Below are 26,634 nucleotides of genomic sequence, written 5' to 3' on the forward strand. Positions count from 1 at the left end.
AACTTAGCAGTTACAAACCGACTTTTCAAAAATTGGAATCCAACCTTGACCTTAAATGAACCGTAAATCCTCGAATTAGCGCCCCCCCCCCCCCCCCCCTCGAGTAAGCGCCTCTCATATCGGCCAAAATTTGTAAAAAGCGCCCTCCCTCTCCCCTCCTGGTCGATGATCAGTCCACATTACTGATGAGGACGAGGACGAAATTGATGTTTAATCTGTGACTAATTAAGAGCGTATGCAGTATTAGATTTGCACATTGTTCAGTTTGTGAACACGTTAAGTTTGAAAAGCAATTACAAGTAGCAACTACGCCGCTATTAAAACTTTAGGATCAACTTTGTATGCTGTGTACAGCTTATGTTGTTGTAGTGATCGGGTAAGACGAAGGAAGACAAGTACAGTGTACACGCGTTCAGTCTAAGATGTAATTTTACTGTAATCTCATTCTTGGATGATCATGTTACATTGGTAGATTATTAAATCACGTGTATCAATGATGTAATCGCTACAGTTGTCGTTTACGGGCAAATGCCGTATTTCAAAAAACTGAAAAACTATCATTTCTCGCTACGAGTTGGGACAAATTCAGTAAGCGCCCCCCCCCCCCTTCCTCGATTAAACACCTCCCTCATATAAGCGTCCTCCTTCTCCTAAATTTGAAATAGGCGCCAATTCGAGGATTTAGGGTACTGAAGGTGTTGCTAAGTTACTAAAAATGGAATACTACCGTCAGCTGGGAAGAGCTGCAAGCAGGAATGGTGATTTGGTCTCTGACAAGGCGCAAAGCTGCCAGGATCGTAGTCAGAGTAACTGTGTTCTAATCCTAATTTGATCCAGGACTGTGAGTGTTTTAGGATTTCTCTTCCATATCGATTTCTTGCGAACAAACCAGGACTAAACGCCGTATCAATCCAGTTACCCCGAATGTTTGCTTTGGTGAACGTTGCATGTTTTTGTAGTTCCGCGGGGAGATACTGAGTGTTTGTCACAGCAGGTCTCCCCCAGACTTCAATGTAAAATTTATTGAAGCTTATCTTCACATACCCGCGTTCACCGTCATCTTGTATTCCATACTCGCTTAGCTCGTAACCATTTTTCCGAAAATGGTCGACCGTTTCTCTCTTGCTAAAGATTGCAAAGTCGGACAATAAAACCTTTATGTCTCCATCCAAGTCCCAAGGAAGAAGTCCATTGAACTTAACACCACCCAAGAAGGAACCAGCATCAAGCTCAAATGTAACATTATGCGTATCGGCAAACTTCTGAACAAACCACAGTGCATCTGCATACTCCTCCTGACAACAGACTGGCAGCAAAGCGCTTTTAGCATTGCATTCGAAACCAATGTCCTGACAGGAAAAGGAATGCTTCACCCCCTGGGGCAGTAACACCCGATTAAGCTCCCACTTCTTAGCCAAAGGTTTCCACACATTTTTATCAGTTCTTCTGGAATTAAAGTTGTAATCAGTAGTGAAATACATAGCGTCTGGACATGACATTGTCATGTGTCCAGCTTCAACAACACGTAAAAACCAGTCTTCAAAAATGACCTCATTTGGAAGACTCTCGTCAAACTTCAACAGCTTTGTTTTGGCAACGAAAGGACCCTGCAGATAATCACAGAACATGCACTCGTTTCTCGAGTGATAATAGCCCTCCTGGTATTCCAGGACGTAATTTTTCATTGTAGTTTGCACACAGCCCGCTTTCCAGTGACCTGAAAAGTTACGGTAAGATCCACCTGCAACTCCAACATTTGGTATCTGAGTGGCCACACGTATTTGCCTCTCAAGTTGGGTAAGCCAGGTGAAGTGAAAAACATCTCTCGCAACGAGAACGTAAGGAGTAGATACCTTTCTTATCAACATGTTCCATCCTTTGCCTAGGTTTGCATTATAGACCTTAAAGGCATCAACATTATACCTTTTGGCAGCCTCTATCACTTGGTCACTCCGTGTTGCCAAATACACCTGAATTGTAGGGTAGGTCTCTGTTATCCCTTTTAAAACCTTTTCAATGTTGTTCTCGTCTTGCTAGGATATGCTACAGTATTAACTAAAATACTTATCACAGAACTGATTGGTTTGGCGTTAGTACAGTTGGTAATGTCCCAGCCCGTGGTATAAAATTGGAACCCAGCAAGTGTTCCTTTGAACTCCTCTGGACACACATCCACGCCTCCATTTTTGCCGAGTGTCCCGCTGGTTATGTTCGCTGGTTGCAGTCTACTGTCCAAGCGATTTACTATTTCTTCTAATTTCTGAACCAGTCTTGCTGATGGTACCTTCTTATGAATGTGTAACTTTTGCATTTCTAGGTATATTTCTTTTAGTTCTTTTGTAAGGCCTCTTTTCAAGGGCTTGAAGGGGTCATATCTGTAAAGAGAATATTCGAGCTTAGATTCCTTTACTGATCTTTGTGGCTGCAGTTTACACTTAATTTCTGTTATTACATGCCACATCTCATTCATGAATGCTCTTAAAACTTGTAGATTTTTTTTCAACTGCACTTAAGAGGCTTAACTGCCGAAGATTCAGTTGAGTCCCCTCACAACATATTTGCCAAAACTGCTCGGGAGTTTCAAGGTAACCATGACTCACTTGCGCACTTCGCATGCATTGATTTCAAATTCGCGTTGTCACAAACTACTTAGCTTGTTTCACGGGCATCAAGAGCGAATACATATACCGGTCAGGGATCTCGGCATCTGTCGGTCGAGTATCGCTCGATACTATCAGTCGACATGATGTCGACCGCGTGTCGGCCGATACTCGGTATATGGCACCGATGGTGTCGGTCGACACTCTCCCGGCCGACAGATGCCTTAAGTACACAAGATGCCCGGTCTCTACTCTTTTTTTTTTTTCTCTTTTTTTTTCCTCAGAAACCCAGGAAAGGGGACTTTCAGGTGTTTTAAAAAATCCAAAACATTTCCTGGGGGTCAGGATCAGTCTAGAAGTCTAGAGGTTTGTGCCCTCGGCGCTCGCTGCTTCGGACCGATTTGGAAATCAGTCACCATTTATCCTTGCTCTGCACCTGGGCATTATAAGGAACTGATCTGGTCAGCAATTTCCTTCAGTTTCTAGAGCTAATCCTCGAAAGGCAATTCCTGTGTTGTCTGAATTATTTCCACACACATACCTGTTAAATTCTATCCGTGGGAAGTACAGATAGAACAACACTGACTGTATGAGTACAAGACAGGTGAAGGAGCAAAAAACAGCTCTCCAAGATGGGCCTGACGCCATTGACTTACGAAGCAAAGACTTTGAAATCTGTGGATGTTGTGTCACATCGGTTTTCTGTTGAAAATAAATATTTTTTGATATTTTGGCGAACCCTCAGTCCGCAGGGCGAATTAACCAAAGCAGTAATTTATACACTCAACTGTGTAAAAGATATATCTTTTTCTTTCCCAAAAGAAACCAAACCATTTTGATGAAAAACGTTCAGTTGAACAGAAGTTTACTTTTGTAATGGGCTTTCACAAAGGTAAACCTTCCAGATAAGTTCTGGCTTAAATGGGCCTTGAGATAATTTATGGAAAAAGGTGGAGTCTCAGCTGCTGTTTGTACATGGACTATTGCATAAATAACGCCGATACTTATACATCCTAAGCCTCGCATGCATGTAAAAAAATCCTTTGTCTTGAAACGTGAGTACGAGGCTAGGGATGAACAAAGTTTTGTTACGCAAAGTTAGGCGCTTTTTGTGCCAAGGGTTTGTCGGCAACCCAAGTCATATTGCGCATGAACTTATGGAGAATTCAATCTTGTAATTTTTTCTCTTATATTAACCGGATCTTTACTTGTATTCTTTGTGGAGAACGGATCAGTTCTGAGCTCTTGTTTCGGCTGGACACTTAGTAGTCCTGCTGTTAAGAGCCAAAAATAACCAGAATTGTTCATTTTGTGATAAAAGCATGAAACTTCCCAGGATGACTAACCTCTATAAGGTAAACATTTTCTGATATGGAGCCATCCCAAATTTCCACTTAGAAGCACGCTACGCGCATGTCAAAAAATGACATATCAGGCCCCTACATGGGAGCGAGGCTGAGTTGAAATGTTTATTTCTAGGCCTTTTCCGGAGTACTTTGCCTAGATTTCTTGCTTTTTAATATAACAGCAACTTATAAAGTATCTGGGAGTCGAAAAATTTGTCACGTGATTAGTCACGTGACCATTTTCAATAAACAATCAAATAATACCGAATATTACATCAATAAGATTAATATATTTTTTTCTCCTCTCTTTCGTTTTTCTTCGCAAATAAAAAGAAGTAATTATTTTGAACATTACAATATAGAGTAATAAGATATTCAAACTTAGAAACCTGTGTTTCGGCATGCACAATGTCATGTTGGGGCTTTGCATCAAATCGAGGCCGAGACTAAGGATGGATCTATGTTGGCTATTGAGGTGATTTGCTTAAGTCTGGCTTAACGGGATGTAACTAATTTCGGTGCGGAATTCAAGGGAAAACTCTTGATTAGTTTAAATCGTATTTGACTAAGCGCACACAATGGTGCTCCGTTAATGGCTGTCTCTCTGACTTCACCACTCTCTGAAATGTGGCGTGCGACAGGGAACGATCCTTGGTCCTCTTTTATTTCTAATTTATATTAACGATTTGTCTAACTGTCTATCATTTAGCATACCTAGAATGTATGCTGATGACACCCACATTAATTACGCTGGTTCTGATTTGCATCCGATTGAGTCTAGTCTATCTGACGACCTTGAAAAACTAAGCGAATGGCTTGTGTCTAATACACTCGAACTCTCCGATAATAATGTTCCGATTGAACAAGTTTTCTCTGCGAAATCACTTGGAGTAAATGTCAATGAAAATCTGATGTGGCATTCCCACATCAACTGTATAAAAAGATCGCTTCTGCAATTGGAGCCATAAATTTAGTTAAGGTAATGCCCTTGAAATTGTTCTACTATCAAACTTTTTTTGCAACTTGGCATAATTAACATTCATGATATCAACATTAAAGAAATGCAATAAAAAAGGGGTCACCGTGCTTGTTAACGCGTCAGCAGGCTCTTAAAATGGGGTGTTTTTACTGGTTGCGCGTTAAAAATTCGAATCACCTTAGGTAGCTGCCGGTTTCGCCCCATGGTGAGTTCGCCCCCACCGAGTTCGCCCCTACATCGACTCAACTTGATCGAGTTCACCCCCAACCAGATCGAGTCGCATATAGAGATTATTCCTCGTTCTTTTACCCACTGCCTCATTAGACTACTGGTGGCGAGGAAACTCGCTTGGTGGCGAGGTGACTTCACTTGGTGCGAGTTGACTTCGCTCGGTGGCGACCGGGAGTTCGTTGGTGGCGAGACTCCCTGATGGCGAGATGACATAAACATACATAGACTGAAATGATTCTTCGAAAACTTTTAATAACTCAATGACAACTACGTAAACACGAACACAAAATTTTGAGGTGAACTCGAAATAGAAATTTTATAGTGGGGGCGAACTCGCCATGGGGCGAAACCGGTATCATTCCAGAATTAAGTCTTGGTTGCTTGAAAGACACAAAATTTTATGTTGAAAGTAAAGCTTCTTTCATTCACATAAGCAGGATTGCTTTATTTAAGCCGTTTTTGATTGCCTGGTTGTGGGAATATTGCACTTTTTTGGACGGTTCCGTGGTTAGCTTGAAGTCCTCGCCTTGGCCAAAATACACCCAGTATGGAGCTATTTTATAAAAAAATCATGTTCTACTATCAAACTTTTTTTCTTCCTTAAATATGTTCTTTACTAGACTGTTCTTAACAAATACCCGAAGAAAGATCGGGGGTCACCATGCTCGTTTAAGGTAATTCCTCTGAAATAAAAGTGACAATAGATTTTTGCTCAAACTTTGTCCACTGAATATTTGTCATATGATAACTTCAATTTTGAAATAAAAAAGGGGGGTGCCCATGCTCATTAAGGAGCAGTGAGGCATTGAAAATGCCCCATTTTGGCATTATTTAATGCTTATTATAAGAACGCATTCCCAGCAATTGTAACATCTTTGTGAGCTCGGACTCATAAGAACACGCATTAAACTACAGTCAATACATTGTGTCGGACACAAATAAACGTTTTAAGTTTTATTCAGACAGAAAGCTAAATCCTTGGTTAAAAATTTGAACCAAATTTTCTTGACGTGGTTACCGACTGCCAAATGTAAAAGACCACTGTGTGTATCTGCTATTTTTCTTATTTATTCAATTTTCAGCAATAGAAATTGGATCAGTCTTTTCTCACGCAAAGCTTATGATTAGTTGATTACAATGAGTGGGAAAAAAATTGGGGTGCCCGTGCTCGTTGGTGAGCTAGAGCCATTTTTCACCTGACAGAGCTCAATATCAAGGCGAATCCGTCATGTTTTCAATGTGCGCGTGCACGAGCGCGCGCTAATGACGCCATAAATTATGCGCAGTAAGGATGCGCAATGCAAATGTGAGGAATGACCTTAAGAGAAAAGGAGCATTTATTTCGCTATCAAGCTTAGTTTGAGGGAAATCTCTTACGTTTTGCACGCGCACAGGCTCATGACTTAGGGATGCGCAATGCAATACTAAGGAATCACCTTGAGTCATTTGTGCCTCAATCTACCCAACTCTGTAATGCAACATCACTACCTCAACCTCACTTTGATTACTGCAGCCTAGTCTGGGGTAATTGTGGCAAAACATTATCTAACAGGCTACAAAAACTACAAAACCATGCTGCACGAGTAATAACTTCATTGGGCTATGACGCTGATGTCGATTCCTTGTTTCACAAACTCAGCTGGAAAGACTTGCAATTTCAATGTCAAATTCAGAAAGCTCTAATGGTTTTCAAATCTTTAAACGGTCTGGTTCCCGAGTATTTCACTTCTAAATTTGTAACACGAAATGAATCAAATTATGCTCTGAGGGACTCGGTTAACAAACTTGTTGTTCCCTCTCCGAGAACTAACTACATGAAAAATAGTTTTAGTTACAGCGGCGCAACCCTTTGGAACAGGCTACACTGTAATCACGGAAATCAGGTTTATAAGTATAATGTTGTTGTAAGTTAATATGATATTAGGATTAGAATTTTAGGTTTAGGATCTTAAACATGTTATTCTTACCGTATATAAATAATGATTAAAGATTAAAGATTACAAACTGAATAACATTTCTCACAGACATAAAATATACCAACCAGTAGGTCGTATTACAAGTTTCCTTGTTTTCTCATTTAAGTTTAGAACGTACTTTAAAAGCAACCTAAACAAATTCATAGGCTGCATTATCTAAATTGACAGGATTGATGTATTTTACATTTTAATGCTATTTACATTTTTTCTGCATTTCCTTTGAAAGATACTACAGCAAAGTGATTGGAAACTCCTGTTCTCTTAAAAAATTAACATATGCTTGAAGGCTAATCTTGACTGTACCGCTTTGTGCAGTTGTGGTGGAAATTACAACTAAAAGAACCTTCATTCAGCTAGTGTTTTTAAAAGCAGGCTTAGGAACGTTACAGCCAATAAAAGCTGTTTTTCAAAACGTTTCCTTCAGACCAAAAAGTTCAGCTAGTGTTGTGACATACCTGATCTATTCCGGCATATTGAAAAGTTTCAAACGCGAAATAGAAAAGGTGTCTCAATCACAGTAAGCAAGTAACTCAAGAAAATCATGTCAATCAAACCTATATAAATTGACTCTGTATCTCAGCCTCGATTTGATGCATAGTTTTGATATTACGTTTTTGGCACATACAAAACATACATTCAAGGTTTGAATTTCCTAGTCTAGATATTAGAATCTACATTGCAAATAATAAAATTGATATGTAAAAAATCGTCATCATTCATCATTTTATTTCTTAATAAAATGGACATTTTACAGTTGGACTGGCTCGCGGATAGCTATGCTAGTCTAGGCGGGCCAGTCTATCAATAGTTACAAATGATCTATTATAATTATTACTCTTATTATTATTATTATTATTACCATGATAAATAGAGAAAAATAGAAAGTTAGAAAAAAAAGTGAATAAAATAAAAAGAAAAACTGGGAAAAGAATGTGATTTAATAGATAAGATTTTTGTTTGTTTGTTTGTTTGATTGTTGGTTGTATTTTTTTACTACTGCTACTGGCATTTTAATTTACAAATGATCCTGCAAACCTCAATGAAGGAATCTTCATCTTCGAGAACACTTAGTAGTTTGTTTTTAATTCTGAGTTTGAATGATTTCTTTGGTAGTTCTAAAAATGGTAATGATTTCATCAGTGCGTATTGCTTTGCTGGTAGTTGAACATAATGGTCACGTGACTATCACGTGACATAATTTAAGACTCAAAGGCAATGGTTAATTTGTTGTTGTATTAAGAAAGCAAGACACTAGGCAAAGTAGTCCCAGAAGGCAAAAAAATTGGTATTTTGGATCAGCCTCGTTTCCATGTAAGGGCCTTGTATGCCATATTTTTGACATGCGCATTCCATGGTTCTGGAAGAAAATTTGGCATGGCTCCATATCAGGAAATATTTGTCTTATAGAGGTTAGTAACCCTGCCAAGTTTGGTGCTTTTATCAAAAAACGAACAATTTTGTCCCTTAACAGCTGGACTATAGGCCCGTTCCAAACGCCGCTCCATTCATGCTCCGAACCTAACTGATGAGTAAAGTACGGCAGAAGAGCGGGGTTTGAATCAGTTTGGTTCGGCAGGTTAAGTTTGGTGCGGCAAACAACATTAAATTCGGCAGGGTCTGTCTCACTATGCGACGTTGGAGCGGCAGCTGATTCATACGGCGTTCACAACTGTACCGGTCCGCAAATGATCGCAGGACCGCAAATGATCCCCAAATTGGACCGCAAATGATCCCGGACCGGAAATGATCCCCGAGAGGGACCGCAAATGATCCCGACTAAAAACTAACGAATGGCATGGATGATGGGATGGTGTGGATAGGGAATTGGCGTACGTGAATACCAATGTTTTTATTAAAGCCATCTTATAATTATAATGGCTTACAAGTTGCTTTTTTTTTCATACTTTCCACTAAATTTTGGTGCTAACTACGATGTTATGAATATCACCACTCAATCATCAAAACACGACTTGGCTTGCATTTCTTTGCAGTTCTCAGTAAAATTATGATCAGTGCAACATACGCTACATATCCTCCTTTGTTAAACGTTGATATTTCGGTGTTATAGTTAAATCACATTTCATCAGCCACTAACGCCACTCGTCTAAAGTTTTAAACTAAAATCTAACCATGAAGCAACTATTAAGGAAGACGCTGTCACCTGAGTAGACCTACAAGCCTACAACGCTTCATCACTCCGTAAAACACCTTGGTGTGTAGCACTGGAAATCTGAACAAATTTATTTTGTAATTTTTCCTTGGTCGTATTTTGGCTTTAATTCCTCGGAAATGACTACTTGAGTATTCTAAGAAGCCAAAATTCCAAGCTATAGTTATGAAGTTCAGCTTCGAATTCATGACCAAGCAAGGCCAAGGCTTGCACTTCGTTTTGACAAGTTAGTTGTTTGATAGATGTTTGATACTATCGCCACCGGGATTTCGAGAATGTTTACAAGTATGTGTTTTACTAAGACTTCTAATTCAATAGATCGTCTTCACGTGACGTGTTTTTATCCTCATCAGGCCTAAGAGGCGGTATACTTATATCTGTTTACAATTAGCGTGCTTCGTTTGGAAACCAGAGCATTTTGAATTTCAGGGTTATGGAGGTTGCGTGACACAAGGCTACGATCGAGTTTGTTGAAAAATATATACTTATCTCATGATTTTGAGCCATTTTAGAAGTTAGAGCATTAGTAAAAGTGCTTATGTAAATGCTTGTTTGTTTAGTACTGATAATTAGTCGCCTGGAAAGCCAAAGTAAGTTCTAGATGTTTACACTATATTCCGGCCGCCATATTGGTGTACCACGGATGTATACCAACATGGCGTTTTCTTACTGGGCTCTGTAAATTTCTGGGAAACATTTACGACGAATTTCTGAAGTTTGGGGAAACGGACAGGCCTAAAACTTGGAGAAGTGTCTTATTTAGTTATCTTCTATAGCGTACATCAAAATTTCTTAGCTTTTTCCATTGGTTGATTTTCGATTTATTTTTTTTTTAGTGCGTGACAGTGAAAACGATCTGAACCGTTCGAAGAACAACACAGCAGCTGTGGAATATTTTTTTGTAAAATGATAAAACATGTTTTTTAGTTCATAATTTTTGTATATGTTCTCACCTTCCTCTGATATAAATCCATGCCATTCCTTATTTTTTGATAGGGATCATTTGCGGTCGAATATGGGGATCATTTCCGGTCCGGGATCATTTGCGGTTCAATTTGGGGATCATTTGCGGTCCGGGATCATTTGCGATCCTGGGATCATTTGCGGACCCGTACAGTTTGACCCCAACATGAATTCTCACATTCCAACGCGTGCTACAGTGACGTCAAAAGCAAGCACGCTAGTTTGTAATCTCTAGCGCTAATCTGACCGCAAAATGCTTTGTTCGTTGTCAGCTGACACGAAATCAATTAATGGGGTCTTCGAGCTGGCCTTAATTGATTTCGTGTCAGCTGACAACGAACAAAGCATTTACGCGAGGGTCTTCGTTTTGTAGTTCGAGCTGGCCTTATCTACAAAACGAAGACCCCATTAATTGATTTCGTGTCAGCTGACAACGAACAAAGCATTTAAGCGAGGGTCTTCGTTTTGTAGTTCGAGCCGGCCTTATCTACAAAACGAAGACCGCATTGATTCTGCGTCAGATGACAACGAACAAAGCATTTAAGCGAGGGTCTTCATTTTGTAGTTCGAGCCGGCCTTATCTACAAAACGAAGACCGCATTGATTCTGCGTCAGATGACAACGAACAAAGCATTTAAGCGAGGGTCTTCGTTTTGTAGTTCGAGCCGGCCTTATCTACAAAACGAAGACCGCATTGATTCTGCGTCAGATGACAACGAACAAAGCATTTAAGCGAGGGTCTTCGTTTTGTAGTTCGAGCCGGCCTTATCTACAAAACGAAGACCGCATTGATTCTGCGTCAGATGACAACGAACAAAGCATTTAAGCGAGGGTCTTCATTTTGTAGTTCGAGCCGGCCTTATCTACAAAACGAAGACCGCATTGATTCTGCGTCAGATGACAACGAACAAAGCATTTAAGCGAGGGTCTTCGTTTTGTAGTTCGAGCCGACCTTATCTACAAAACGAAGACCGCATTGATTCTGCGTCAGATGACAACGAACAAAGCATTTAAGCGAGGGTCTTCGTTTTGTAGTTCGAGCCGGCCTTATCTACAAAACGAAGACCGCATTGATTCTGCGTCAGATGACAACGAACAAAGCATTTAAGCGAGGGTCTTCGTTTTGTAGTTCGAGCCGGCCTTATCTACAAAACGAAGACCGCATTGATTCTGCGTCAGATGACAACGAACAAAGCATTTAAGCGAGGGTCTTCGTTTTGTAGTTCGAGCCGGCCTTATCTACAAAACGAAGACCGCATTGATTCTGCGTCAGATGACAACGAACAAAGCATTTAAGCGAGGGTCTTCGTTTTGTAGTTCGAGCCGGCCTTATCTACAAAACGAAGACCCCATTAATTGATTTCGTGTCAGCTGACAACGAACAAAGCATTTAAGCGAGGGTCTTCGTTTTGTAGTTCGAGCCGGCCTTATCTACAAAACGAAGACCGCATTGATTCTGCGTCAGATGACAACGAACAAAGCATTTAAGCGAGGGTCTTCATTTTGTAGTTCGAGCCGGCCTTATCTACAAAACGAAGACCGCATTGATTCTGCGTCAGATGACAACGAACAAAGCATTTAAGCGAGGGTCTTCGTTTTGTAGTTCGAGCCGGCCTTATCTACAAAACGAAGACCGCATTGATTCTGCGTCAGATGACAACGAACAAAGCATTTAAGCGAGGGTCTTCGTTTTGTAGTTCGAGCCGGCCTTATCTACAAAACGAAGACCGCATTGATTCTGCGTCAGCTGACAACGAACAAAGCATTTAAGCGAGGGTCTTCGTTTTGTAGTTCGAGCCGGCCTTATCTACAAAACGAAGACCGCATTGATTCTGCGTCAGATGACAACGAACAAAGCATTTAAGCGAGGGTCTTCGTTTTGTAGTTCGAGCCGGCCTTATCTACAAAACGAAGACCGCATTGATTCTGCGTCAGATGACAACGAACAAAGCATTTAAGCGAGGGTCTTCGTTTTGTAGTTCGAGCCGGCCTTATCTACAAAACGAAGACCGCATTGATTCTGCGTCAGATGACAACGAACAAAGCATTTAAGCGAGGGTCTTCATTTTGTAGTTCGAGCCGGCCTTATCTACAAAACGAAGACCGCATTGATTCTGCGTCAGATGACAACGAACAAAGCATTTAAGCGAGGGTCTTCGTTTTGTAGTTCGAGCCGGCCTTATCTACAAAACGAAGACCGCATTGATTCTGCGTCAGATGACAACGAACAAAGCATTTAAGCGAGGGTCTTCGTTTTGTAGTTCGAGCCGGCCTTATCTACAAAACGAAGACCCCATTAATTTCGCGTCAGTTGTCCGAAGAAAAGCGTCGACCCCGTTTGACTGTCTCTGGTTTGATAGGCCTGTAAAAAAACAAGTCTTCGTTTTTGGGTCTTAGGTCTTAGGTCTTCGTTTTGTAGACACCCGCTATTCCAGGCACCCGATATGGAACGCCAGAACTGTCTTATGATACTTTTTTTTATTATATTGGGTGGTTATGTCATTATATTGAGTAGTTATGTTATTATATTCGGTGATTAACTCATTATACTCGGTGCTTATTCCATTATACTCGGTGCTTATGTCTTTATATGCGGTGCTGTCTTTATTATATTCGGTACTTATTCCATTATATTCGGTGCTTCCCTCGTTATATTCGGTGCTTTCTTCGTTATATTCGGTGCTTTTTTCATTATATTCGGTGCTGTCTTTATTATATTCGGTGCTTTCTTCGTTATATTCGGTTCTAACTTTGTTTGGTGTTTTCTTCATTATTACGGGTACTAACACTATTATATTCGGTGCTCTCTTCCTTATATTCGGTGCTCTCTTCCTTATATTCGGTGCAAAGGCCATTATATTCGGTACTTCCTTGTTCGGTGCTTACTTCATTATATTCGGTGCTTACTTCATTATATTCGGTGCTTAATTCATTATATTCGGTGCTTACTTCATTATATTCGGTGCTTTCTTCGATATGATCGTCACCAGTCTTCACAAGGGGCCGTGCAATTTGGAGGTAGTCTAGGGAAAGCCGGGAAAAACGGGTGTCACGAAAACTGAGACCCCGAAAACTCAGACCCCTCGAAATTAAAAACTCAATTGTTATCAACTGAATTGCTCTATGGCCACAATGGGGCGAGATGTTTATCTTCTCCGGTTTATGTTGTCGCGTCGATCGAACGGTGAAACACAAATATTTAACTTCTCAGGTTTATCGCTGTCGCGTCGGTCAAACAGTGAAAAACTAACAAGGTTTAGAACAGCAGCCGACACTGCTTTTCAAAACAGACCTTTTTTATGCAATCGTATGCAGCAAAAAAACGTGTTGTTCTCGGAAACATACTCGTTTGATCGCAATCTGCTTTTTGACTTTATGTGCGTTGCGTGACTGTCGGCACGTAAAAAGTCAACACGTAAAAAGCACGTGAAGGTCGAACCGATTGAACCGCCATGTCTGGTCTCGAAATGTGAGTGAACGAAAATTGAAATGAAGAATACAAAAGCAAAAACCGACACAACGTAGAATGATTTTTTGAAGGTGTACTATATTTCGGCTGGCCAAACCAGCCTTCTTCAGGTACAATGGAAGATTTTACATTGGTGCGTGTTTTTATGTAGCCGATATTTACGTAATACCGGACTACGCAAAAGTAATTGATCGTGTAAATTGAAGATAAGCATACGGTAAAATAAAATAACATGATAAAAGAACATAATAAAAGAAAACAAATGGAAACAATTAATATGTTTCTTCGCGGATGTTCAGACCATTAGGATCAATTGTTCTGCCTTTTTGAATTAAAAAAGCTTCCCTGGCCGTACGGATAGAGTCTCGGTTAGAAACGATTTTTTCGATGGGGATTAATTGCATGTCGTTAGCAGTGTGGTTAGGAGAGGACAGGAAATGTTCGGCGGCTGTAGTAGGTTTAGATTTGTTGTTAGGGTTATCTATGGTACGGCGGTGTTCATTAAATCGGTCTTTTAATCGTCGTTTCGTCTCTCCTATGTATTGTAAATTACAGCGGTTACATTGAATCATGTAGATGAGGTTTTTAGTGTCACAGGTCAGGTTGGATTTTATGGCGCGCGTTTCCCCGGTAGAAAAGAAGGTATATGTAGTAAGTCCGTGAGAAATGTAGGGACAAGTAGTACAGTTTTTGCCACAACGGAAAGAACCAGAAGTTGTGTCGGTTTTTGCTTTTGTATTCTTCATTTTATATGTAAAGCCGATTAGATCACTATTGATCCAACGTATACCAGCAGGATCATCGTTCCGGTTGTTTGCACAGAAAATTGAAAACTGGCGCGAAGGCCCCGCCACGAGGCAGATTTAATAATTAACTAATCCAAGCGGTATGAAAAAAAAAAAAAAAGAAGAAATAGAAGTGTTTGGTTTGAAACTTACTGTTTCCTGTAAGAAATATTCACTATTCCCGTTATAAGTTGGAACGAAAACATGGCTATCTCTATGTACTCTTTTTTTCTTTTTTTTTTTCTAAATTTTGTTAATTTCTGCGAGTTACGTGCCGACAGTCACGTAACGCACATAAAGTCAAAAGCAGATTGCGATCAAACGAGTATGTTTCAGAGAACAACACGTTTTTTTGCTGCATACGATTGCATAAAAAAGGTCTGTTTTGAAAAGCAGTGTCGGCTGCTGCTCTAAACCTTGTTAGTTCTTCACTGTTTGACCGACGCGACAGCGATAAACCTGAGAAGTTAAATATTTGTGTTTCACCGTTCGATCGACGCGACAACATAAACCGGAAAAGATAAACATCTCGCCCCATTGTGGCCATAGAGCAATTCAGTTGATAACAATTGAGTTTTTAATTTCGAGGGGTCTGAGTTTTCGGGGTCTCAGTTTTCGTGACACCCGTTTTTCCCGGCTTTCCCTAGACTACCTCCAAATTGTACGGCCCCTTGTGAAGACTGGTGACGATCATATCGAAGAAAGCACCGAATATAATGAAGTAAGCACCGAATATAATGAATTAAGCACCGAATATAATGAAGTAAGCACCGAACAAGGAAGTACCGAATATAATGGCCTTTGCACCGAATATAAGGAAGAGAGCACCGAATATAAGGAAGAGAGCACCGAATATAAGGAAGAGAGCACCGAATATAAGGAAGAGAGCACCGAATATAATAGTGTTAGTACCCGTAATAATGAAGAAAACACCAAACAAAGTTAGAACCGAATATAACGAAGAAAGCACCGAATATAATAAAGACAGCACCGAATATAATGAAAAAAGCACCGAATATAACGAAGAAAGCACCGAATATAACGAGGGAAGCACCGAATATAATGGAATAAGCACCGAATATAATGAAGACAGCACATAAGCACCGAGTATAATGAGTTAATCACCGAATATAATAACATAACTACTCAATATAATGACATAACCACCCAATATAATAAAAAAAAGTATCATAAGACAGTTCTGGCGTTCCATAACCCGAGGTAGTTCGACACCGAGAAAGCACGGCGGAGCGATCGAACTAATGAAGAGAATCACCCTCTCTGAATATAACAGAAGACGAGAACGAAGACGGGACAAAACAAGAAGTAGATAGATTCTTTCTTTTCAAAAAAGGAATGTGTTTTCTATGGACTTTGTTTTGCCCGTTTCGGACAAGGCGCTTTATCGTTCGACACGAAGAAACATGATTTACTGAAAAAATAGGCAAAACGCCCAACATAAACCTACCTGCAACCTCTGTTGTCCGGAGCACGAGAAGCAACTTCAACGCAACCCACAGAAATTTTGCGTCCAGTAAAGCCACGCGACGTGGTGGATGAGCTCCTGGTAGTATTTAAACGTAATTTCAGTTTCACGCGCGCCTATACCGTGCAATGTGCAGGAGGTTCGTGACCGAACTTTAAAGCATCACAATGACGTGTTATCACGTACCCCTTGTAGCGAAGGATAGATATCATGTCACGCTATTTAAGTGATGTTAATATTGTTAATATAGTTAAATGTAGCCAGCATGTGCTAGCATCACATTACATTGTACACTCGCTTATCGCTGTTTTAGTTCAATCGATCGTTTAGCTTTTTTTTTAGTTTTTTGAAGTTGTGAGAGTTTGTTTGGCTGTTTGTAGCTCGGCGCTGTAATGGCGCGTAATCCTCTGTCTCTCTCTGTACAATTTTAAGCAAAAAATGAGTCAATTTCAGTCGAGCTTACCTCTCCGATTATTGCCGTATTTGAGAGAATTTCTGTGGAATACACTTCACGAATTTCCTCGCTATCTGCCACTCAATTTACGGTAGAAAAGTCTGATTTCGAGTGATTCGCAACGACTGACAGAAATGAACGTGAATGACCTTCACCTCAAAACTGGATCTAGAGTGTATACAAGTATTAAAGGAAGCTATTTGCCACTACTCAGAAGGTTAACAAACGAACCTGAACGGAAGAAGATGTATTTTCACCGGGTGCAAGGGTTATGCAAATGAGCTTTGACACGAGCGATAGCTATGTAAACACACTGACTGTGGCAGATTTTAATCTGTTCTCGCGTGCAATCCAAGGAGATACCCACCGGTTTGAACTTATAGAACGGTTTATTAAGGTATGAAATTCACTGTGATGTGCTCTTTAGGCTTCATTTAGACTCAACTTTTGAGATTTTCCCCCTCAAATTTGGCTAAATTTTAGTAGGTGATCAGAGGCCTCGGAGTAGGGTGTCTTCCAGCCTCGCTGGTGAGCTTAGAATTTTCCGAAAAGTTTCCATATTTCGTCAGTCAAAGTAATGAATGTACCTTAGAATTCGCATGAAAACGAAATTCCGTGAGCTGCATTTTAGGCGACGTAGCACGCTTCACAAATCGGTGAATTTTACCCTTGTGATCACGCTCGGCAACCTCAGTTCGGCCAAAAGTGAATTTTGGCTCGTAGCAAAGCAAAAATAAGGAATTGGAAAATAATAAATTGCTTTTATATATGTATGTGCCAGACCCTTTTCACTGACAAAAGATGAAGGAAGATTATTTTTGGTCCCGGAGTCGAGTGGACCGCTTTTAGCGGGACTGCCACTTAAATGGTGAACTAAATGCAACTAACATAAAGTAGTTCGGTATAAATCTTTTTTTTTAATCCATCAATCTTTGTCTAGTATTTGAGTTACTTGCTCGTTCGCTCGTTAGATTTTTTACCAATGGTTTGTTGAGTCTGTAGACGGCGGGTAAGCCAATTCAATGACAAAGCTGCGTAAACAAAGCCACTTGTAAACCAATTTATCGCAAGAAAAAAAGATAAAAATGTTATTGCCCGGCTTAGGGTCGGTCCGTATAGTTAAAAACTGTGACCTCGGGCTTGAAAATGCTGCCCGAGGCGGCAGGCCGAAGGCAGCATTTTCAAGACCTCGGTCACAGTTTTTCCCTATACGGACCTCCCAGCCGGCCAATAACATACATTTATTAACCTATAAATGAAAAAGTGAGTGACAGATACTTCCTCTTTTGAACTACATATCCAAATTTGGTAGTAATACCCTGAATATAGGCCGAGATATTTCACTTTTAGCAACACTATTTCAAAATGTTGAAATTTGGTGAAAATTAATTTGAGCTCTAAAAGGGTTAAAGAATTAAAATGCAAGCCAGAATGTATTCTATATAATAACCTATTCGTTATTAAATTATCAAGGAAAAACTTGTTTTGGTGCAGGATATTATAATCCTGAGATATTTCAGGGTATTAAAAAGCTAGGGTTATTTGATTTTCTATTTCATCACAGATCAAATTATACTTTCTCCTTATATTGTTGTTATGTAGGTTTCGCCTCAGGAGGAAAATTTGAGTTTATTCATATTCTATTGAGCACCATCATTTTTGGGATAGTATTTACCGTTACCTTGGTTATTTTTGTTACGCGTGTCATTCGAGATAATGACATAAAATCGAGGTCTAGTTTTTAAAGCGTAACTAACCTCCATTTTTTTTCTTATATAAATCTCCTCATTTTTCTGATCACCACTGCGAAAAAATTATCGTTGTAGCTAATTTCGTTAATTTTCTATGAATTTTCAGTCTGTAAAATTAGCCCTTTCCGCGGCCATGACCGACCAGTAGCGAGGAATAGGGCGAGTTGGCCTGTGACGTCTTTGAAGTGCTTCTAATAAGAAGAATGTATGCGAACAGGTGATTTAACAAATTGATGTCAGTTTTTCACGCGTCTGTCCTGTTATTGATCATGAATTTAGTCATAACATTGTCAAAGTGGCTGTGGATCCGCAGACAGAGCAGTTCTTCGATTTCGGGTTCGCCGCTACTGTAAAAACCTAGGATTTCATTCCCTAGCTTCTAGTGTGAAGCTCGATATTGTGAAGGTAGATAAGACACGACTGGTTGAGATAAGCTAGGAGCCATCTGACTATTCAGTACTACTCAATTCAAACGAGCCCCAGATGTCCCAGACCAAAATAATAATGGAAACTGCTGTAGGTGAGATAATTATGCGGCAAATTATAAGCATCAAGTTCTCTTTGTCCTCGAAATACAGACGCTTCTAAACGAATAATCAACGACACGTACGTCCTACAACGAGGCGCTTAAGATTAGTGAGGCTTCGAACTGCAGAAGAAGCTATGTATTTGTAGATTTCATATACAACCACACGCACGACACCGACAATCGGCGCTTGAGTTTCTCATTTGCATACACAATTGTTTTGTTCTTTGAGCAACGAAATATATCTCAGTTACAAACTTAAGACGAATCAAGCATTGATAAGTATATGAGGAAGGAGAGTAAAACAAACCATTTAGATTCGACTTTACCGACGGAGATTGTGGCGCTTAAAGGAAGCCAAAGGAGACCGAGAATGAGCTTGTTGTTGACCGAAACGCTCAGGTTATTAGCGTACGTAAAAGAGACTTTTAACAATAATGATAATAATAACAATAATGATAATGATAATTGTTTCAATGAAGAACAGTGTTTTGCGTGACATTTCGCGTGAAGTTTTGTTATTGATTTTAATAGTTTAATATTACACTTTTTATCAAACATGATTACATTGATTGACATTGCAATTTGAGCAGCTTGATGTAGGAATCGTTTTCAGTTAGTTTTATACGTGTCGGAATGGATAGCTTCCAGTTTTAAAGGTCTTTCACAGTTTAATTGGACTCAGGAATCCTGTCACGAAGTGAGTCAGTTTAAGTTGTTTTTTTTCCGTTTTCTAAGGCTTTGTTTCTTTAAGTTGTTTCCTTTGATTTCTGGTAGTGTAATTTCGGTAATCGACCGCATGTGATTAACAATTGTGTAATACCGCGTGGTTTACTTAGTGAAATCTGTTCGCGTTTCTTGGTTTATACGATGTATTAAGGCCCTTTATTTTCGGTTAGTTGCTGTTGTTTAAGTGTATCATTTGTTGTGTTTATTTCAGATCGAATAAAAATCTTATTTATACGATTCACGGGAAATCAGAGTCAAGGGTGTTTTGGCAGTTTTCGTCCGACGGACCAATAATGATAATGATGATGATAAAGATGATGATCATGATGATGATGATGATGATGATGATGATGATACTGGATAACACAATTCCTGGTAAAACCAGTAGTTCTCATTGTGGTCCTTAAAATCTACCAAGTAACGACAATTACAAATTCAAATAGAAAATACAAAGAAAGAATATAATTAAAAATACAATTAAAACAAAAGAACAGTGAAGTAGAAATGCTGTCATTTAACTGATACCATATTGAACCTTTTGTCAAGATCTTGTCGAAGGATTTTTAATTGCTAGTACAAAAAATCCAATAACGAAGAAAGACGAATTTTTCGGCGCTTTTGAATAATTAGCGGAAAAATATGCTATCGTCGTTATGAACTATCCAGGGTTCGGTGAGAGTACTAGAAGAACGGTGTATGTGGATTAGTAGATTAGCCAAATGGGCAGGCAAATTGTCGATCGTGACTTGCAGTGTGGCGGGCTCGACCGGCGACCCGCACTTCGAAATCGAAAAAGCAATATACAGCTGTTTCGAGAAAGGTTGTCTCACGAACGAGGAAAAGCTTACTCGACAATGTCGAAAGTTATTATTGGTAATGGTGGTTTTACGGTTGCTTGTTTGAAGCTCAAGGTGTTTCAGCGTGATAAAAGGAAACAGCACAAATACGTGTATTCATGCTTTTTCCTTCCTTCTTGCTGAATCACCGCGAACCTCAAGCAAACAACGCCAAACTCTTACTACCTGTATTACCAATCGGCATTGTCGCGTACGCTTTTACACTTTTGTGAGACAAACTTTGTCGAAACAGCTGTATACTTCGTAGCCGTCCTAGTCGTAGCTAGATTCCGAATTGTATTGCTAAATGATACATTTCTTTCATTTAAAAGTCTTGTCCATTTTTGATAAACTATTAAGCACAAATACCCCAAATATGTTTTCACAGCGGGTGCTTACCATTTGTCAGCCGAATAAACCTGTTGGAATGACCGTTAAATAATGGTAAGGGTTTTTCCAAAATCAGCAAACCAAACGAACGAGATGGCTCTTACTATTTGCAATTCGATTTCTCGTAATTGTTTTGGGCTGATGAGAGACTGGAAACTGGAAAATTTCCGTCGTTTCGTTCCCAACGGAATAAGAGGGCTATCTCTGGAGGTACTCTACAATTTCCGAACGGGTTTTCCGGAAAATTACTGTTCCATTTGAATTCAACCGAAATTTCCGGACTTTTTTGGTAAACGGTAAACACTCCCAGTCAAACGTCTCTTGAGTGTCCTTTGATGACGTCTCAAGAAGCCCGACCCAGATCCCAATATGCTCGGTCGTGAGCGCAGAAATTACAACTTCAAACGCCTGTAGAATCGCGGGGATTTTATCAATCGAGATAATTTTTTCGCTGAAGTAATTGGGTAAGCTAGTAGATTTCAGAAGGAAAAAGCTTTTGGGGATTAGTTGCACTTTAAAAGCGCTCTACCTGGAAATAGCCATTCGGGATTCCATAACTTGTCAGGATTTTGTTGTCTAATTTCTCAGCCAAACTTAGTTCGTTTAGTCGTCCTTTTTGGACATCGAACTACGGTCGTTTAATTAAAATTCATACCTCGTTCACACTTCCCATAAAAGTGGAGAGAAATGTGTACATATCACAAATAGCACTATGGTGTCTCCTTGAATATGTTTAAACTTGAGAGAACGTACAAAGAATGATATGGAACTAGGCGGGTTCAGAATTTGAGAAAGGCCAACCCACGAAGTTGGGATTGTGCAATCATTTTGTTAGTAACACTTATAGCAACAACTTTCATTTTTAAACTTTGTGTCATACCAAAGTTTTAATCCATAAAAACCAAGATTGCGACTTTTATATTACTCACGTTACCTTATTTTGGTCAACCACTTAGGAATAGTCGGTTAAAATCAGGGTAGAAAATGTCTTAGTCAACCTAGATAACCTCGATGGAAATTATGCAAAGTAGCTTTGCGCGCAATCGCAATAGAACCTTATGCGAACTGAGCATGACATCACGTTAGCCTAATTGACAGTTTGACAGTGATTTGATGGATCGTGTGGTTGTCCCTTTAAAAGGAACGTGATGAGTGAACTCCTAGTAGTTGAAGTAGTTGCTGAAATCAGTCCAGATCAATAATCGTTAAGAGCTGCTGTAACTGAAAGGATCAGTGAAAATAAAGGACAAGTAACCAAACTGGGAAGAGTGTTGAAGTTAAAGTTGTTTCCCCAAACTTCGCTTTAACACGTCTTCTCGTTAATTATATCGCCGAGTCAGCTCGTCGTTTCGTGTTAACTCATCAGCTCAGAGAGCGTAAGCAACCCACGACGGCAACGTAAACAACCTCCGTTTTGTTGCGTGGTCCTGTCAACTCGTCGTCTCGTACCGTCGTGTCAGCTGGTTTCGTCGTGTCGTCGTGTCAACTCGTCGTCTCGTCGTGCACGTCACCTTTTTTCGTAGGTTATAATGGTACAATAGACAATTAAAATTTTTTTATTGATTTTTGAATGACATTTAGTAGAAGATCAAATCTTGCCTCGAGTGTAAACAGAAAGTCACAGAAATCGCTGAAGTTACAAGACAGTACAGTTCATTAGTTGGTTTTCCTTGATTATCAATAGGCTTTCAAATCAGTTGGGATTGGAGGCCTCCTATTTCGTACCGACTCCCCAGTCTTATACTTCAGTTTACCTATGAACACAACATTTCCTTGTAGTGTCGTTGCTGATAAACTCCATGCTGATCGTTTGAATATTAGACTTTTCCAGTCTCTCGGTCAGTGGGGACGATCGAAAGAACGAGCGGGTGACGAGCGGGATCTGCGACGAGCGGGATCCGGGAGATAAAAGGAGAGGGCGGGCCCGCTAGTCGTCCGCCCTCTTTTTTGATCGTCCCCAGCCTGGAACAGGCTATGTCAATTTGGGCCGTAACCGAGGCCCGGTTCAAACGTCACGCTATTGTGTAATCGATCTCAATTGACCAATTAACTTATAGTCAAGTTGTACCAAGAGAAAATGAGTTTTCTCTTGGTGCCATCACTTTGGGCTGTTTTGTCATTTTGAAAATGCCTTACCCCCGGGGTGGTCTCCCATGGAAAAAGTCCGGGATTTTCGTCATCTCGTTTAGGGGTGTAAATCATGAATTCAGGACAGAAAGGTCCAGAAAGCCACTATTTTTTGCCGTCAAGTTATAAAAGCTGTCTGTCCGTTGTAGAGTGCTATCGTTTAGGGGTGAAATAAAGCTCGACCACGCCCACATTGGTATCTTTTAGGGGTTTAATTCAAATTATCCGACCAGCATCCCAGACCTTTACACGTGGAAGCCCTCCTGGCCCTGACATGATTCAACATTTGTGCTAACTGTATTTTCAGTACATGGTAAGCACCCACGAACTGCAGATAGATATTAATGATAACCTTATTACTGCGCCTTTCAATAACATGCGGACTCTAAAATTCAAAGCTCAACCGACAAATGCGTGTTTCGCTACCGTCAATCAAATCGCTGAGCACAGTTCAGACAACGAAACAGTGTTCAACAGTAGTCGGAAGCTGGGAGGAGCAACCGTACATTTGATTTGCGGTAGCGAAAAACGCATTTGTCGGTTGAGCTTTGAATTTTAGAGTCCGCAAATTACTGAAAGGCGCAGTAACCGCCTAGTAACTTTGTTAACGAAAAGCTTATTTTAGGGATAATCCTATAATTAATTCTGGACCGGCTAGATAAAAATGAACTCAAAGTAAGATTAATTTAAATCTTTCTATTGACTACTATCGTTATAATAACTAATTTAAGTCAATGAAAGAAACAAATATGGCGGGAGGCAGACCAGTTAGCTATTTACAAGCATGATCGAGGAGTTGAACTACGTGCTATCGAGAAAATTAAGTGGACAGAACGGGACTTGATCTCGCGACCTCCGGATTTCAATTCCGGCGCCCTAACCACTCGGCCACGCTGCCTCCACTTGCTCTAGTTTAACATTTTTAAGTCCGTCTTCTGCCAGCCAGCCTGTAATTAACATCGCTCATAATGTACGTGGCCAGTCCGGTCCTCAAGTCCAGGCCAGACTACGCGGGAGGAATTTGAAAACGGAGGTTTCACTCTAAAAACGCATCAAATGTTTGCCATTCACACTACGCCGGAGGAATTCAGGCAAATCACATGGTTATAGTGACGCCATTGTTTTCGAAAAGTTCCCTTTTCAAACTGTTTTCCGTCCACATGTAAAAACGAAGCCGGCGTTTTCAAATTCCTCGGCTTGATGAACGCTTTCCGGAAAGGCTCCGTTTTCGTGACGGGTTAGTGTGAACGGTTGGCCTAGCCGCAGAAATAAGCTGCGTTTTCAAATTTCTCCCGCAAAGTGTGGACGCTGCCTCAGTTTTAGCCAATCACGCGCGATTTGTTTTATATCTAAACAAGCTCCAGCCACTAGCCAATTATCGAAGTCATAGTGCGTCGTTTGCAACTAAACGAGATTTCCATTCTGGATTGTTTTATTGTTGTTTTTTTGTTGCTCAAGTAAGGAAGCCTTGGTCCGACTCAACGCCGTTTTTGTAACGGGTTGCTAAGTTACCAAAAACGGAATGTCACCATCAGCAGGAAAAAATTGCAAGCAAGAGTGATGATTTGATCTCTTACAAGACGCAAAGCTGCCAGCAGTAACATAGTCAGCAAAACTGTTCGGTAATCCCCATTTCATCCAGGATTGGGAATGTCTTAGAATTTCTTTTCTATATCGATTTCTTGCATACAAACCAGGACTAAACGGCGTATCAATCCACTTACCCCGAATGTTTGTTTTGGTGAACGTTGCGTGATGTTGTAGCTCCGGGGGGAGAAATTGAGTATTTGTCACAGTCGACATGCCCCACACCTCGATGTAAAATCTATTGAAATTAATCTTGAAATACCCGCCTTCTGTTAATTTAAATTTGGTTAGTTCAAAGCCATTTCTCCGGAAATGCTCGACTGTTTCTTTCTTCCCAAAGATTGCCACATCTGAAGATAAAAGAGTAACATCTCCGTCCAAGTCCCAAGGAAGAAGGCCATTGAACTTTACACTTCCTAATACGGAGCCACTATCAAGCTCGAATGTAATATTGTGTTCATCAGCAAACGTTTGAAAAAAGGACAGTGCTTTTGCATACTCTTCCTGACAACAAACTGGGAGTAAATCGCTATTAGCTTTGCATTGGAAACCAATATCCTTACAGGAGAAGGAATGCTTCGCCCCCTCGGGCAATAACACCCGATTAAGCTCCCACTTCTTAGCTAAAGGTTTCCACACGGTTTTACTAGTTCGTTTGGAAAACGAAGTGTAATCTGCAGTGAAATACATAACGTCTGGACATGACATTATCAGGTTTTCATCTTCAGTAAGACGTAGAAACCAGTCTTTAAAAATGACCACATTTGGAAGACTCTCGTCAAACTTCAACAGCTTTGTTTTGGCAACGAAAGGGCCCTGCAGATAATCACAGAACATGCACTCGTTTCTTGAGTGATAATAGCCTTCCTGGTATTCCAGGACGTAATTTTTCATTGTAGTTTGCACACAGCCCGCTTTCCAGTGACCTGAAAAGTTACGGTAAGATCCACCTGCAACTCCAACATTTGGTATCTGACTGACCACACGAATTTGCCTCTCAAGTTGGGTAAGCCAGGTGAAGTGAAAAACATCTCTCGCAACGAGAACGTAAGGAGTAGATACCATTCTTATCAACATGTTCCATCCTTTGCCTAGGTTTGCATTATAGACCTTAAAGGCATCAACATTGTACCTTTTGGCAGCCTCTATCGCTTGGTCACTACGTGTTGCCAGGTAAACCTGAACTGTAGGGTAGGTCTCTGTAATACCTTTTAAAACCTTTTCTATGTTGTTCTCGTCTTCCTTAGGATATGCAACAGTGTTGATCAAAATACTTATAACAGAACTAATTGGTTTGGCATTAGTACAGCTAGTGATGGCCCAGCCCGTAGCTTTGCGAGAAGTACCCCCCTTGAACTCCTCTGGACACACATCCACGCTACCATCGCTGCTGAATGTCTCACTTGTTATACTCGCTGGTTGCAGTCTGTCGTCTAAGCGATTTACTATTTCTCCTAATCGCTGAGCCAATCTTGCTGAAGGTGCTTGTTGCTGGACAAGTAACTTTTCCATTTCCAGCTCGATTGCATTTAGTTCATTTGCAATGCCTTGTCTAAGAGACAGGAACTGTTTGTGGTTATATCTGAAAAGAGATTTCATTTTTCATAGTATATTATTTTATTGTATTAAGTGCTTTAATCAAAAATCTTGAGATTATTACATCTAAACCGTGTACCAGACAAAACGATTTTTGTTTCCTCGTTTTCTGTTTAGTCAGTTAGTCTTCGCTTGCAACTACATCGTTGCAACATAACTGCAAAGACCTGCCCTTAACACTAGTATTTGTGATAATCGAAGACAGCAAATTTCTAAAAACTAGCTATATTTAAATGTTGTTGATTACAGTTATTACGTCAACATTACGTTCTACTTCATCTGCCAATTTGAAACTGCTTCAGCAAATGATTTCTCCACTGCATATTTTAAAAACACAGAGAGGGCTGATAAAATTTTGAAGGTCCAAGCCTACGAGCCTATAGGCAAGTTACGCCACTGGTGGTACAAGTAATTCAATCAGTAAAAGTAGGTTCAAGATCACATACCTGTTTGTCAGTGGATAGAGCCCAATAGTCAACATTGTTAGGCTGCCAACAAGAGCAGCGAAGGAGAGGAAGACACATCTCTTAGTCAGAGCGCACGCCATCATCTTTTGAACCAGACTTTCAAATCTGTGGATGTTATATCAGAATGATATGATAAATATGAGTACAATGTCAATAACCGAGCACA

General features: G+C 40.2%; 1 protein-coding gene and 1 pseudogene across 2 annotated transcripts; both read right to left on the reverse strand.

Annotated features, from left to right (window-relative positions):
- Positions 1–314: 314 nt before the first annotated feature.
- On the reverse strand, positions 315–17,278 carry LOC145479165 (uncharacterized; annotated as a pseudogene). The gene is made up of 3 exons (XR_014048396.1): positions 15,988–17,278; positions 3,142–3,302; positions 315–2,375 (listed from the first exon to the last, which is right to left on the reverse strand). The product of XR_014048396.1 is annotated as an uncharacterized LOC145479165 (transcript).
- A 6,996-nt stretch (positions 17,279–24,274) lies between these two features.
- Positions 24,275–26,548, reverse strand: LOC145469584 (uncharacterized). Its single transcript, XM_081453342.1, has 2 exons — positions 26,448–26,548; positions 24,275–25,987 (listed from the first exon to the last, which is right to left on the reverse strand). The coding sequence occupies exons 1-2, from the start codon at positions 26,546–26,548 to the stop codon at positions 24,322–24,324; spliced, it is 1,767 nt and encodes a 588-aa protein (XP_081309468.1). The 3' UTR covers positions 24,275–24,321.
- Between the last annotated feature and the right edge of the window lie 86 nt (positions 26,549–26,634).

Source organism: Orbicella franksi, chromosome 2 (genome assembly GCF_964199315.1).
Source record: "Orbicella franksi chromosome 2, jaOrbFran1.1, whole genome shotgun sequence".
Classification (NCBI taxonomy): Eukaryota; Metazoa; Cnidaria; class Anthozoa; order Scleractinia; family Merulinidae; genus Orbicella; species Orbicella franksi.